General features: G+C 38.0%; 1 protein-coding gene across 3 annotated transcripts in view; it reads right to left on the bottom strand.

Annotated features, from left to right (window-relative positions):
- cfap99 (cilia and flagella associated protein 99) overlaps positions 1–16,803 on the bottom strand; it is a 96,242-nt gene that overhangs the window by 33,612 nt on the left and 45,827 nt on the right. For all 3 annotated transcript variants that reach the window (XM_039751735.1, XM_039751733.1, XM_039751734.1), the window contains exons 6-7: positions 15,164–15,341; positions 2,117–2,197 (exon numbers count right to left, since the gene is read on the bottom strand). In XM_039751735.1, the coding sequence (XP_039607669.1) occupies positions 2,117–2,197; positions 15,164–15,341 (259 nt within the window). The remainder of the gene's footprint in view (positions 1–2,116; positions 2,198–15,163; positions 15,342–16,803) is intronic.

The raw sequence follows: 16,803 nt of genomic DNA, 5'->3' as shown, positions 1-16,803 counted from the left end.
GCACATTTTAGGCCCCTTAGTGCCAATTGGGCATCGTTTAAATGCCACAGGCTACCTGAGCATTGTTTCTGACTATGTCCATCCCTTCATGACCACCATGTACCCATCCTCTGATGGCTACTTCCAGCAGGATAATGCACCATGTCACAAAGCTCGAATCATTTCAAATTGGTCTCTTGAACATGACAATGAGTTCACAGTACTAAAATGGCCCCCACAGTCACCAGATCTCAACCCAATAGAGCATCTTTGGGATGTGGTGGAACGGGAGCTTCGTGCCCTGGATGTGCATCCCACAAATCTCCATCAACTGCAAGATGCTATCCTATCAATATGGGCCAACATTTCTAAAGAATGCTTTCAGCACCTTGTTGAATCAAAGCCACGTAGAATTAAGGCAGTTCTGAAGGCGAAAGGGGGTCAAACACCGTATTAGTATGGTGTTCCTAATAATCCTTTAGGTGAGTGTAGAATTGATTTAGGAAATGATTTGTAAATAATAACCAAAATATTTAGAAGAAACAATATTTACTGTATTATTTGTTCTGAACTTACCTAATTGTATTACATGATTATAACTATAAATTACATTTTAACATAAACAGAAATAAAGAAAGACTAGTTTTGCACAAAAATAAGAGTTTAATGAATCTTGGAAATGTTTATTTTTAAAATATGTACTTTAGATTTTTTCTTAGAACACGGTTTAGGGATAATCTTTAGAAAGTAATTCTCCTTGCTTTTCACCTGAAACAACTTTAAAAACTCTCCAACAGTTATTTTGGTGAGTTTTACATTTTGCAATTGTGTAACTGCTTGCAAAATGAATTTTTGGGGAAACTTCACAAAACTGTATGGAAAATTAAACTTCGCTGTTTCATTCACAATTAGTACATTAGAATAGTCTAGTTGGCTATTCAGCCCAAATAAGCTCACCAGTCCTATCCATCCACTTAATTCTTCCAAAATAACATCAAATCTAGTCTATAACATCACCACTAGCTACACTGCACATATCTTCGGATAAATAATAGCAAACAAATCGATTAACTAAGTGGCCACAGTTATACTTGTGCACAACAATCAGTGCATTCCAACCAGATTCTGTACATTTGGTAGTGGTGCTTTACATTATTGAAGATTTGGATGATAGACGTTCAGATACTCAGTGTTCTGCTGAATTATACATATTATAATACAGATATCAGTGCTTCTCTATTCAAGACAGATACAGCTATAGCCTTTTATTTCTACAGTATTCTATTTTGAACTTGGGATAAAACTTAGTTGGTATTTACAAAAATTACCATTTGTTACTAATAAGATTTATTTAGCATGGGCACTGACCTAAAGAACTTAAATTCTGGTATCCATTACAATTGTTTCCTTATATATGTTTTTAACAGCTGGAGACCAGGCAAGTTCATTGAACCCCCAGGACTATAGACTGAACTAGACATGAAACTAAAGTGTCAATGTTGTCATTTTATATCCAAGCACTTTCACCACTTGTCATACTCCCTTCCTGTTACATACTATGCGTCCTGATGACTGATGTCATTGCTGCAATGATACACGTATGTAAGCCAACTCTGGGCTGTCGTGTAGATCCAAGAATGTGGATAATAAGTGTTGAGTGTGCTTTCTTTATTGAATTCACAAGACCTTCCTGGATAGTGGATTTTTGACTTTTGGTTTGAGTGTCATTTTGTTTTTATTGCATGGTGTCTGACTTCCTGGATTTGACCCTTGTAAAATTCTTGTTTATGTCTTATTTTTAGGTCCTTAATCTTTTAGCCCTTGTGATTTGCCAATTCCATCCAGAGGCACAACAGCCAATGATATGACAATACTTAATTAAAAATTCTTTGAAATACATGCCTTGTGAAAGCAAAGGTCATGCTAAACTGGATGTTTTCCTCAGATATTTTTATTTTTTTAAGTTGTCAAAAATTATCAAAGGTAGCCATGTGAATTTTTTATTCAGGATTCACCATAGTTTATCTATCTCTTTAAAACATTTGACACTATTCTGAGTAAATTAATCAAAGACTATTTTGATATTAACTATTAACCTATGGTTACTCTACAGTGAATTAAAAAAATCAAAACCAACCTCTGCCCTTTGTCGGTTTTTGAGCTTTGATTCTTCTAGTTGCAGTTGCACTTTAGGTGCTTTATAAGTGCTTAAAGGAACCTATAGGAGATAAAATAAACAAATTATTCACACTGACTGAAAATGTAATTGGTATGAATTTAAAATGCATTTCAGGCAGAAAGGTTTGCATTTTGTTTTGTAAATTTCATTTAATGTTCATTGGTAAAAAAAAGTCACACAAGACAACTTATACAATTTTTCTGCAAGGCTCATGGTTAAGAAAAATGTCCAGAAAGTCCAGAAGAAAGAAAATGAAGTCTTATATAGTAACTCTCGCCCTGTATAAAACACCAGTCTATTCAGGAATCTTTGATCACACAGTGAATCCGAAACAGATGAATCAAAATGAAGACTAAAATAAATGCAAAGAAAGGCAATTGCTAAAAAAGGATGGAATAGTAAAATAATACAAAACTATGATATCAGAATGATTAGATCTCTCTTTGGTGACAGTTGAGTGAATAAACAGGAAATGGTTCATCACATTGTGATAGAAATTGTGAAGAGAATGAGGACTCAACATTCAAACAGGAAGGCCACTGAAGGAACCACAACCACCTTGAACGACCCATAGAATTTAATGAGAGTGCAGGTAAACTGCATCAGTCAACACTATCAAGACTTCTAAGTAATACGGGATTAATAAAGTATCTATCTATCTATCTATCTATCTATCTATCTATCTATCTATCTATCTATCTATCTATCTATCTATCTATCTGGCATAAATAAATGTAATATAATTCAAAAAGAATCATTATCTGGACTAGCTAACTTTCAGGAATAGATCTTATGACAACAGAAGTTTACTACTGAGCGTTTGGCCTCAAGTGAAATGGGTGGCACAAACCTAACACCGCAATTGCATCATGTTCTAGGCTTCTCACCTTCAGGGACTGGACAAATTATTAGAGCTTCAGAAAAACAGAAGGAACACAGTGCAAGTGTTAATTTAAGGAAGCTTTTTCAGTCTTTTAAAAAGCAGAAGCTTGTGAGAAGATTCACATTTCAGAAACACAAAGCCATACAGCACTGAATAGCTCTAGAAAAAATTGGTCAGTGAACCTGTGTATCCCTTTAAATGTTTCCAACTCAGCTCAAGTGTGTTAACAAAAAGGAAACAGTCAATTTACATCAATCAATGGTATATAAATTGATTTAGGTATTTTAAAGATACTTAATGTAAAAGTGCTCAGTAAGCAGTAAGACAAGTACAGATTAAAGGCTAAAAACCTAAAACTGGTAAAATTATAGTAAATATATACATTTAATATTTTCATATCCTCTTCTCATTTTTAAAATTACCGTTGATCTTTATTTCACCCTTGAATTAGTTCTTTGGTGACCTTCATTTTTATTCCTTTATCCAGGAATTTAAAGTGTAGGACCATCATCAGTTTAGGCAAATATCCCTTCTATGGGCAATTTTTACTAACTGCAGACAAAATACAGCTCGTCAGCATCTAATTTAAATTTATGTCATAACCAATGGTACTTTAGAAATTGCTTCAGCAATAACTAAGCAGCACATCCTTTGGCCTCTCTGTTGTTATGATATCCAGTGTGACCAGAGGCCTTGCAGTTAATTTATAGTCATTCTTTAGGATCCTCAGATCGATAAGGGTAAATAAGGTACCAGACCACCCTGAAATACTTAACTAGCTGTTTAGAAACTGATACATTAAAACTCAAAACCTCAACTTAAATACTTTACTTATCCAATAAAATAGATAGGGTGATGTATTACAGAGTTAGGGTATGCGTAGGCCTCTCTGGTTTTTTTTTACAGCTGGGTGTTGTATTCTGTGGATGCACAGCACAACATTCTCAGGCCAAGTGATGACAGATCACCAGGAAGACATTCCTCTCATCATAACCTTTTATTGGCAAAGGAAACCAGCATTGGTGGACTGTCTTTATATTTTAGATGATTCAACTATTTCACAATGCGTGTAATGAGTTGAAAGGCACAAGTCAGATCATTCCTACTACACTAACAGGAAGCAATACTTAGCTTCATTCTTTGTCATCAGAGCTTTAAAATCTTGACTCACTCAGGAATAGTGTGAATCAGTGCAAAATATAAAGTAACCTGTAGTGAGATACTAGGGTTGTGTGTAGTGTAAAAACTACTTCAACTACTCTCTTTAGCTGCTGACGGTATATTGTCTTCTTAACCACATAATCATATTACCCACTTTTGTACTCATTTTTTACTTCAAACGGGCCAATATACCTATCCTTAATTTGACTGTCTCATTCTCCTTAATGGGAAGTGTGTTTAAAATGGAAGCCATGAAGCACTTTTCAAACAAAGGACAGGATTATAGGGTCATTACTGTCACATGTACAGAGTACAGTGAAATTCCCACTTGTGTGAGCTAATCACTGTACAAACTTGTGGGATGTTGTGTAGTTAAATAAGCAACACTGACAAATTTAAAAAAAAGTATGTGGATGAGGTATTGGGACAAGTTAGCTGTTAGCTAACCCAACAAGCTTTAGGGACTGAATACTCTCCACTTATTTGTCAAACTTTTTATGTTCTTATTTTAGGTGCAAAACCCCATGAGATGAAAAATTATAACAAAGATTTTTTTAATGAAGCAATGTGTCATTTAATCAGTTGTTGCATCAGTTCCTGCCTTGAATTTAGTGTTGCTGGTATAGGCTCTAGGCTTCTACTACTGTGCAGTTCAATAAGTGTGTGGCCCACCAGGCTGGCACCGCCAGCTGATCCTGACACAGACACGCGTGGAAAACAGGTTCAATGCACATTTTATTTATTTTTCTTTTTCCCTTGTGGGGAACACTTTCCCTGTTCCCAACAAGTATAAAAATAGCCCCGGCACAAGCACAGCACAATACCATAAGTCTCTTCCTTCTCTTTATCATCTTTCTCCTCCTTCACTCCTCAGGTCAAGCTTTGTCGCTCCTCCTCCCAACTCTGGCTCCCTGAGTAGTGGCTGCTGGCTCCTTTTATAATGCACCTGGAAGTGCTCCAGGTGCTTGATTACTCATTTCCGGCAGCACTTCCGGGTGTGGTGGAAAAAATACCCATAAGGGCTCAGCAGCTCCTGCTGCAGCACACCCTGGCGGCGCCTGCGGAGCCCAACAGGGCTGCACCAAACTCCCATGAAGCCCTGTCAGAGTCTAAGTCACCGCTGCAACCCAGAGGGGTTGCCATCTAGCATCCCAGGGGAGGTAACGCTCTGGCCATGCTCGCTCCCCCAGTCCTCTCAGCATGGAGGCATCCCAGCCGGGCAACAGCCCCAGCCGCACACTACAAAGTGGATATGGCAAAGTATGGATTGACCTTCAGTAGTGGTCGCCATCACAAATGCAAATGTATTTCCTGTGGTGTCTTGACATGTTAAGTCATGTTCATATGGCCACTAAGGGAGTCAGAGGTTGGAGATGACCTGGCAGTTTTCTACTTTACTGTCCAAACCCTTTATAATTAGTCAGTATACAGCCTGACATTTTGATGCACACTCCGATTGGCCAATTCATTAAATTCACCTGTGTTTCTCACAATTGATGGATTAATGAATGACAGCACTCTATGTGCCATCAATGCTAACTGGTCTGCTTCTCTACTACCCGCCACATGCCGAGCTTCTTCTTAAACAAAACCAGTTTATCTGGTCCCGTTATGTGTCTAGGTGTACCTTTGTTATATTTTCAGGTACTAATCTGTCAGAAAATTATTTCATCCAGGAAAACATTTCATTGATTATTAACCAATTAGTGATTTAATTAACCAATCCGTCAACGAATTAATTGCAAAACTTACAATCAGTTGAATAATTAAAATCAAATATTTATATTATCACATTATATATTATATTTATATCAGTAGTTAGAAAACAGAATAGAAAAGCAGTACTATTCAGACGTTCACATTATAATTAACTTAGTGGTGCACTACACACAAAATTAAAAATGTCATTCATCATTTTTAGTTAATAAAACATCCTTTGTGTTTAAATACAAGTTAATAATAAGCACTCCTTGGAGGACATAACCTTCACAAAGCATACAATTCTCACAAAATGAGTCCTAGGCAGATAATTATTATCTTTCCATGGTCAGCAGTCTTGCTGTATGGTAACAATATAAGTAAATTTCAATACTTATGTAACACCAAAATCTGCTGGCAGTGTGGTGTAGTGGTTTAGGCAGTTGATCTTAAACCATGAGGATGTCAGCTCACTTACCACTTCCAACTCACTATGTGACCCTTAATGTACTTTACTACTCTCTCGTGCCATCATTAGTGTATATGATTAATTACCTTTCCCTAGAACTCTCTTTGCTTTTCCTGTTGTATTCTAAATGTGTAAATCACCATAAATAAATATGTTAGGGAAATGTACAATAATAGTAACTCGTACTATTGATTGACCCCAAGGTACTTATGTATTTGTTTTATATATAAATTTAACAACAGCCATTGTTTCTATTGATTTGTTCTTATTGTTTACATTATTGTCCCTTTGGATTTTCATATGATTTAATACATGATGTTTTTTTATTTCATTTTTGAGGTAAGGATCCCTATCAAATGTGCAGGATGAAAGAAAGGCAGGATGGTTCATTGAGTTCTATGGTTAAATATAAAAACAGTCACTACAGATGGAGAGTGCAATGTATGCTTGAGGCCTGAAGAGGGCAGCATTAGGTACTTTGAAACTGAATTGGCCAGTGTACTGGAGGTTATTGAACTCTTGTGAAGTCAAGTCTGTTTAGAATGGAGAAGCCCAGGTCATGAACAACATAACCTGCATCACTCCTGATACATCACCTACTCAGCTCAAGATTGTAAAGAGCTGTAGACAGTGGAGGCACAAAACATTACTGGCACCCAGCTGCCTTCTATTCAGGATATACAAAATGTAAAAAAAAAAGCACGGTTGTTTTTCTCACTTTTTTCTTTTGGTAAATGGGGGTGGCAGGCAAGAATAGGTCTTAGGAAAGACAAGAAAGCATGCATTGGCACACAAGATGCTTTTCATCATGCCAGTGAAGAAAATGAGTACTACAAAGAAGCACTATACCCTATATATTTACTAGATCTCTGGAAACATAGACACAGGACACACAGGAGACAAGGAATGAGAAAAGGTCAGTTTGAAAGGAAATGAGCAATGCTTTCCTGGAATGTTTGTGCAACTCAGCAGTGACCAAGGTTGTATAATACTGACTAGAGAGAGAGTACATTAAAGGTGTGAAGATGATTAAAAGACCTCCAGGCCTATAAAGGACAGAACATGTTCCCCAGCAGGGTAAGCATGAACAATATTGAATCTTTATGAGGTCAGTTAGTGAGTCGTAAATAAATTGTCTTCTTAAGGGAATGCCATATGTTGCTAAAAGGCCTAGCTTAGTATCCTCATTAGGGCTTGGCTGGAAGTTACCTCATTCCAGCTTGGCTGGAAGTTACCCTGGGATGAAGGCTTAAATAGTCAGTAGGTATGCAGACATAAATGATCAAATGGGCAGAGGAAGAGAGGAGCCGAGTTATATCCCTAGAGGGGGAGAAGGAAAGACAGGAAGTAGGTACAATTGGGAGGGTTTTGTGGAGCGTGAAGGTAGGCATGTAGGTATGCCACAACTCCTGCTAGACAGGGACAAGAGCATATATAGTTAGGCCCAAGAAAACTGTAGGTTTTGCTGTTTTACTCTGCTTATTTGCTGTGTTGATTTAGGTCTTTACATATCCTTCCCTTGTGTTCAGTTGTTAAATAAATCCTTGATTCTGTAAATTTTCACTTCCTTGGTGTTATTTACAAGATGCTGATCTTTTTGAGACATGTAAAGCAGTTAACCATTTTCTACAGGGCAACTACTGAAGTTATTTTGAAATTCTCTATCATAGCATAGTATGGTAATGAGAGGAAGTATCATGCACTGCATTCAAAACTGATGGTCGTCATCTGGATTCACACTACTCTATCAGGCTAAAGAGTGAAGCTCTTATCTGTTTGACTCATTACTGGCAGACTACCCTTTTTCCTTAGATTATATTTCTTTATTCTGATTGTTCAAAGTACAACAAAATTAATTGACAATCTTATTGGTACATTCACACATTAAAAGAACAATTAACTATATATGCTTATACATTATATATACATATACATATACACACACACATAGACGTCTATACCCACATACTTCCACATATGCCCATGCAGCACCACTGGTTCAAATAAATAAAAATCACCAATGAAATTTAAAACATATGCTCGATTTTCTATTAGCATTATTGTGCGTTAGTGATGAAAATCACCTTTGATCAAAACAGACTATTTGCTGGTTCTACTACTGTTGTTCAATTTGTGTAAAGCTCTGGGATAAAAACTGTTCTGAAATTTGTTAGTCCTTGCTGTAATAGACCAATAGCATCTGCCTGAGGGCAGCAGGTAAAACAGATGATGTCCTGGGTGGGATATGTCTTTTAATATATTGGTTGCTCGACTGAGACAGTGACTGCCAAATAGATCCTTCAGTGAGGGCGGAGAGCAGCCAATAATATTTTTGGGTAGTATTAATGACCCTTTGAAGGGCTCTCCTGTCTGCTGCTGTGCAACTGGCAAACCATACAGAAATGCCATATGTCATCACACTTTCAATAGAGTAGCAATAGAAGGATACCAGTATTTTCTATTGCGGTTTGTTTTTCCTGAGGGGCCACAAAAAATAAAGTTTCTGCAGTGCCTTTTTCACTACTGTGCAGGTGTTAGTAGCCCAGGAAAGGTTTTTATCTAGCAGCATGCCCAGGAACTTAAAAGTCGACACCCTTTCTACACAGTCCCCATTGATGTATAATGGGGCAGGCTCTACGTTGTTTTTCCTGAAATCTATTATTAGTTCCTTCGTTTTTACAGAATTCAGGACTAGAATGTTCTCCGAACACCAATTTGTCAATCTCTGGATTTCATCCCTGGAGGTAGTCTCATCTCCTTCTTAGATGAGTCCAACTGGGACAATGTCGCCCTCAATTTTGATTATGGCATTGGTAGAGTAGGTCGAGATACAATCATGGATGTAAAGGGCATAAAGGAGTGGACGTGGTACACATCCCTGGGGGGCTGAATGTGATATTATAGGAGAGATGTGTGCCTAATCTGACAGCCTGAGGGTGGTTTGTCAAAAAGTCCTTAATCTAGTGGCAGATGGTTTGGGAAAGTCCAAGGCCAGCAAGTTTGGGAATTAGTCTACCTGGGATAACAGTGTTAAAGGCAGAGAAAAAGTCTAAGAAAAGCATCCTCACATAACGCCCCAGATGTTCAAGATTGGATAGTGCTGTGTGAAGGGCAGTGGTAATGGCATCTTCTGTAGACCTATTTGCTCTGTAAGTGAAGTGGTATAGATCAAAGGTAAGTAGGAAGTTGGATTTGATGTATCAGAGTACCAGCCTCTCGAAGCACTTCATTATAATACAGTAAGTGTGAGTGCTACCAGATGATAATCACTATAGCCACTGGTGATGGCCTTCTTTGGCAGTGCAATGATTGTAGAAGACTTTACACAGGGTGGGATGGTAAATCTAGACAGGGATAGATTGAAGATATTTGTGAGGATCACATAGAGCTGGCCTGCATATTCCTTTAGCATCTTTCCTGTCACACCATCAGGACTGGCGGCCTTCCTGTTGTTCACCTCTGTGAGCATGTGCCTCACATCATGTTCCTTCAAAGTGAAGGAATGACTGTTGTAAGCTGGCAAAGGTGTAATATCTGAAGTCACTACTCTCGCTTCAAAGTGGACAAAGAAATGATTCAGCTCTCCTGCCAGAGTGGTATTACTGATAACATTTGTGTGTTTAATGGTTTTATGATTAATTATTTGCTGGGTTGCCCTGCCACATTCACAGTGGGTCGTAATTAGTAAAATGTTCTTTTCTCTTCCTCTTGTAAGCCATTTTTGCAGTCTAATTCTCCTCTTCAGGTTAGAATTGGTAGTGCTGTATAGGATTCTGTCCCCAGATCTGATGGCAATGATGTAGGTCTTGAGGAGAGATTTAACCTCTTTTGTCATCCAGATCTTCTGGTTGGATACACATGTACCTGTTTGTCAATAGTGACATTGTCAACACAGTTCTTCATTTAGCAAATTACCAAAGATGTGTACACTTCCAAGTCTTGGTCCAGAAATACGACCCAGTCTGTCCCTTCAAAAGAATCCTGTAACTGTGAGGTAGCCCTTTCCGGCCATATCTTAATCGTCCTAGTGATGACTTGAGTCTTCCTCGTCCTGGGGGGAGTTGTATGCTGAAGTCAGGAATATGACTAAGTGATCTGACTATGGTGTAGGTATTGACCTGAAAGTGTTATTCACGTTTGAATACACCCTACCCAATGTATTGTTTCCCCCGGTGACACATGTGATGTGTTTTTCAAATTTATGGAGAACTGCTTTTAAGTCAGTATGATTAAGATCCCCATCAATTATGTGAGCAACTTCAGGATATGAACACTTGTTGTGTGTTTATGGCATCGAGAAGGTAGCCTAAAGTCATGTCAGCATTAGCATCTTGTGGGATGTAAACAACTGTAACTATAACAGCAGTGAGCTCACATGGGAGGTAATTAGGTCTGCATTTAATCGTCACATATTCCAAATCAGCTGAGCAGTGACTGTCTATGATTTTATTATTCGTATACCAGTTGTTATGAATGTAAATGCATACCCCCTTCTCTGCTCTTACCAGAGTCTTTCTTTCTGTCCTATCTAAAAGTGGTATGGCCTGGTAGCTCAATGGCTACATCAGGAATGAGCAGTTGTCGCCATATCTCAGATATTATCATAATGAGTTTGTTTGATAATATCTGTAATTTCTGGATCTGACATTTGTGAGAAAAATGCTGAGCAGCAGTGGTTTGTATGGTTGTTTCCTAATACTAGTAATTAGGCCTGTCCAGCATCCATGCTTTTGTCTCCTATGTTTCTTCTGCCTTCGTTGCCTGCTGGGGCATGGAGAGCTGGGTGCCCAAAAAATCTCTTCAGATACTTTAAGTAAAGAAATTCACTTGTAACTTCTTTTCTGTGCTGTAATCCCATGTACAAAATTTTCTGATAACTATAATCAGGTTTTGCACTGGCAAACTTAACATTGACAATAAAACAAACAAACGCAAATACACATAACGAGCACAATAAAGATAGGCATTCAGCTGCTGCATCTGTGTGTGTCGCCATATTACTACCTCACCACTTCTAGTCAGACAAGTCAAATTGAGTACTTACTCACACATCATTACGTAAATGAACTTAACACCTTGACCTCAGAGTCGTCTCATCTACAGTGATGAATTCTGAAGTGTTGTGGTTACCTTGGTTGACTGATCATAATTCTTATGTTAAACGTTTTTATTGACTTTTTATCTGTATGAACTTTACAAAATCAAATTACACAAAAATGGTATTGTTATGTCATTAAATAAAGGAATAAACAGAGTTTATTGTAATGATTTTGTAAATTTCCATAACCAATACAAAGGCTGGCAGACCAACTAACCAACCAACTAATTGAATTAAACACATCTTAGATTTGTTTTCAGTATTTGTTGTTTCAGTCAGGCAGAATTTTTGCTTTTGACTTTAAGAAATACAAGCACAAAACCAATGACAATTTGTAATTAGATCTTATTATGGGGAAGGATGTAGACTTTTAAGGAGCATCCCATAAATTATGCAAAAAACTATTCACTGGAAAAAGCAGAGGTGCTGGACCCCTTAATTGTTTTAAATATTAATTTAAGCCAATTAATTTTAACTTGCTGAAGCAGTGAAAGGCACTCAAGGTGCTTAGTGATACATCAGTAGACCTTATTAGTATGCTGAGTAAAGGACTTTAGCTCGGGTGAACTACTAGCATATCAGAATGGGATTTTCTGAATCTTTTTTTTTTTTTTCCTGCAGCAGTGCCCAGACACAAAATGCTGTGTTTAGGGTTTTGCAAGAACATTACCAATGAAAAAAATCTATTATAACTGTAGGCTAAGCTTACAGTTTTAAAAAACAGCAAATACTAATTTTGTATTATGGTGCCCATTCTCAAGAACCCTATCCAAAACCTAAAAACAATTACAAAACTTATAAATCTAACAATAAAAAGAGGAAACTTCAATATTGTATAGTTGCGGCCACAAATGAAATACAGGAAATAGATTTCAAGGCCCAAGGGGGACGGATGGCCCACTGAGCAAGAAACTTTCTTTGATAGGAGATACCATATTTTCTGGAGTGAGGGAATATGTACTGGCATTGAGCCCCGAGGAGGAAAAAGGTAGTGTACTGTTAAGGATTAAGTAGCTATGGGGTTGACGCACTAAATGAGATCACTGTGCATTCTGGTGCCGCTAATGTGGGTGCACTGGACATTTCTGCTGCTATATGAAAATCAAGAGTACCCACTTCAGTTTTTTAATTACACTCGAGTCACCTAGAGAATCATTTCCCCCAACTGTGAAAGCTTCTTAAAAGGGGGGAGATAGAGCAGCTGAAGTGATTCAGTGGGGGAACTGGAATATTAATTCGTTTTTCCAAACTTTCTTATTCAATTAAAAGTACTGTAGTGGTGCAGTAAGAGCATATCCCAACAGTGATGGACAGTAGGCAGGAGCTATATATGTAAAGGGAACTCACAGGCACATAGATGCACTTAGTAACAGTGGTTTAATTTAGAACATACAGTGCATCTGGAAAGTATTTACAGCCTTATTCCAAAATGGATTTAATTCATTTTTTTCCTCAGAATTCTACACACAACACCCCATAATGACAACATGAAAAAGGTTTACTTGAGGTTTTTGCAAATTTATTAAAAATAAAACAATTGAGAAAGCACATGTACATAAGTATTCACAGCCTTTGCCATGAAGCTCAAAATTGAGCTCAGCTGCATCCTGTTTCCCCTGATCATCCTTGAGATGTTTCTGCAGCTTAATTGGAGTCCACCTGTGGTAAATTCGGTTGATTGGACATGATTTGGAAAGGCACACACCTGTCTATATAAGGTCCCACAGTTGACAGTTCATGTCAGAGCACAAACCAAGCATGAAGTCAAAGGAATTGTCTGTAGACCTCCAAGACAGGATTGTCTCGAGGCACAAAACTGGGGAAGGTTACAGAAAAATTTCTGCTGCTTTGAAGGTCCCAATGTGCACAATGGCCTCCATCATCCGTAAATGGAAGAAGTTCGAAACAACCAGGACTCTTCCTAGAGCTGACAGGCCATCTAAACTGAGCAATCGGGGGAGAAGGGCCTTAGTCAGAGAGATGACCAAGAACTCTGTCAGAGCTCCAGAGGTCCTCTGTGGAGAGAGGAGAACCTTCCAGAAGGACAACCATCTTTGCAGCAATTCACCAATCAGGCCTGTATGGTACAGTGGCTAGAGGGAAGCCACTCCTTAGTAAAAGGCACATGGCAGCCCGCCTGGAGTTTGCCAAAAGGCATCTGAAGGACTCTCAGACCACGAGAAACAAAATTCTCTGGTCTGATGAGACAAAGATTGAACTCTTTGGTGTGAATGCCAGGCGTCACGTTTGGATGAAACCAGGCACCGCTCAACACCAGGCCAATACCATCCCTACAGTGAAGCATGGTGGTGGCAGCATCATGCTGTGGGGATGTTTTTCAGCGGCAGGAACTGGGAGACTAGTCAGGATAAAGGGAAAGATGACTGCGGCAATGTACAGAAACATCCTGGATGAAAACCTGCTCCAGAGTGCTCTTGACCTCAGACTGGGGTGACGGTTCATCTTTCAGCAGGACAACGACCCTAAGCACACAGCCAAGATATCAAAGGAGTGGCTTCAGGACAACTCTGTGAATGTCCTTGAGTGGCCCAGCCAGAGCCCAGACATGAATCAGATTGAACATCTCTGGAGAGATCTTAAAATGGCTGTGCACTGATGCTTCCCATCCAACCTGATGGATCTTGGGAGGTGCTGCAAAGAGGAATGGGCGAAACTGGCCAAGTATAGGTGTGCCAAGCTTGTGGCATCATATTCAAAAAGACTTGAGGCTGTAATTGCTGCCAAAGGTGCATCGACAAAGTATTGAGCAAAGGCTGTGAATACTTATGTATATGTGATTTCTCAGTTTTTTTTATTTTTAATTAATTTGCAAAAACCTCAAGTAAACTTTTTTCACGTTGTCATTATGGGGGTTGTGTGTAGAAAAAAAATTTAATTTAATGAATTTAATTCATTTTGGAATAAGGCTGTAACATAACAAAATGTGGAAAAAGTGATGCGCTGTGAATACTTTCTGGATGCACTGTATCATACATGTTATACATGTCAGGGATCTGGGCACAACTGTCCTTATGGGCTCCTTCTTAACCTCTGCCTCATAATGTATTGGCAATTTAATTTTTATTTTCACTAACAAAACATCAACAATCTGTATTTTTTAAAGAACTCCATAGTTTATTTTAGAATTCTAGGCGAAGGTGTTTACAAAAAGTCTAGAAAAAAGATGCAGCAAATGCGCTCTGGTACACGCTTCAAGGACAAGAAGTCTAAATGACTTATTGGTGGTCAGTGACTGAGAAGGTGTTTGAAACACCACATTAACCACTTAATACTGCATCTGTCCATCCATCCATTCATTTATCAGACTGGGTCAGGGTTATGTGCTTAATGTACCATTAAATGTTACATCAAGGCAAAGAATAGGAATATCTATGGGTTTATAATAACATTTTTTTAAGGATGATCCTGCACACAATATCGATAGCAGAAAACAGGAACAGTTTGATCATAAACTGATTCAATATCATAATTTTAACACATATTAATTAAAAGAAATTAAAGGCGTAGGCTTCCAAAATGGATTAGAAGGAAGGCTCAGGATCTGCCATATATCTGTAGTACACAAACCTGATGCTATAAAAGGGTCAAGATCCTAAGATAAGCTGACATATTTAAAGAGAAAGCCTTATCCAAAGATTACACAAAATGCGTTATTGAAAAGACCCAGCAACTAACCTCTTGATGTTTCCCGCACACAGCTATCTTCTCTGGCATGGGGACCCCTCTAGGTTTTGATTTAGTTAGATTGAACTCCTTGGCTTCTGTTTGATTCTTAGTCCCTTTGGCTGGCTGAAAACCGTGTATTATTTTATCTGACAGCTGGCTGACTATTTTTGCCACCTCTGGCTGCCACCTGCAATAGAAATTGAACATGTTAAAAAAAGAATGCAGACTGTAGCCATGGCTAAAGACAGTGCACTTCATTTCTTTCATCTGCCTTCTGATGTCTTGTTCTTCACAGTGTGCCTTGAGCCATCTTCAAAAAGGATCGTAAAATAAAGTGAGCACATTGATAACATGAGTTCTAAGCAAAGAGAGAATAACAAAATGAGACAGTTCAAAATTGTTAGGAAGATAAGCCACAAAATTTGTTAACTGTATATGAAATATCAAGAAAGTTGACATCTTTAACGGATTTTCTTCCATCCATCCATCTGAATCCTTTTTCATTGAATGCAGAATCCAAACCCAAATGGCAAGGCACATTTACACACGCTTACACCATGCCAGTTTAGAATCTAAGTTTAGTTTTGCCTATAAGCCTAACCTGCACATTTCTTTGGCACGTTAAAGGAAACCAGAATGCGTGGAGTAATGCCATACAGACCCCACACAGTTTGGGGCTGGGTTGGGAATCAACCTGTCTGTAAGATAGAAGAAATCTCCATTGTGCCACAGTGCTGGAGCATTACTTATTTGTTAAAAATGTATGTTTTCATTTATGTAGTGGAAATATTTGAATCTGTTTTGTGCTTGTATTTAGTAAATAAAACCTGACATGACAATAAATTAACATCTTTTTACTGTAACAAGGCTGGCATGACATTACCATACAGTGCACTAAAAAACAGTTTATAATTATAAAGACAAAACAATTGTTCGCGTGCTACCTTATATCTCCAGCACACTGCCCTCGAGATCATTGTCCAGTCTGTTCAGAAAGGTAGTTTGCATGCTCTTCCTATATCTGAGTGGGTTTTCTACAAAATTCTTTTTTTTCTTCACACATTCTCAAAGATTCAAATTTAGTTTATTTTTGTAAAGTGCTCTTCACTGAGTGCATACATACAGTACAAGAACACCCAAATTAGGATGAACATATGAGCAAATGTGAGGGTGAGTGTAACATACAATGGCCTGGTGCTCCTGTTATACGTCATTTACAACTCCACTTCTTTCATGTAAAATCTGGGCTATCTTTCTTGTGCATCAGTTGTGATTTATTTGTTTAATATGCATGTACATGGTGGGATCAGGTGAGGAAAACAGTTTGTTTTGTTCAAAGGTTATTGTCTCTTATGACCTGTTTATTCAAACGCTCTTTTTTGATATATGCGTAAACATAATGTATGTATGTCTGCTTTTTTCAGTATGCTTTGCTTAATTTAATATATTCTTTATTTTCTATATTCATTCTGTTAATAGTTGTTTTTTTTTTTGCTGGCAGGTAACATAGAGTAGTTCAGATTCCTATTTGGGCTGGGCAATGCGGCGATATGTTCGCATTCTTTTCGGGTTAGTCATTACAATATAACACTGTGAATACCATCATTATGAAGTGAGGGAAACATGGCATTAAAAATATCAGGATGACC

This window comes from Polypterus senegalus, chromosome 4 (genome assembly GCF_016835505.1).
Source record: "Polypterus senegalus isolate Bchr_013 chromosome 4, ASM1683550v1, whole genome shotgun sequence".
NCBI lineage: Eukaryota > Metazoa > Chordata > Cladistia > Polypteriformes > Polypteridae > Polypterus > Polypterus senegalus.
The sequence above is the reverse complement of the archived record's forward strand: the minus strand, read 5'-3'. Positions and strand labels throughout refer to the sequence as shown.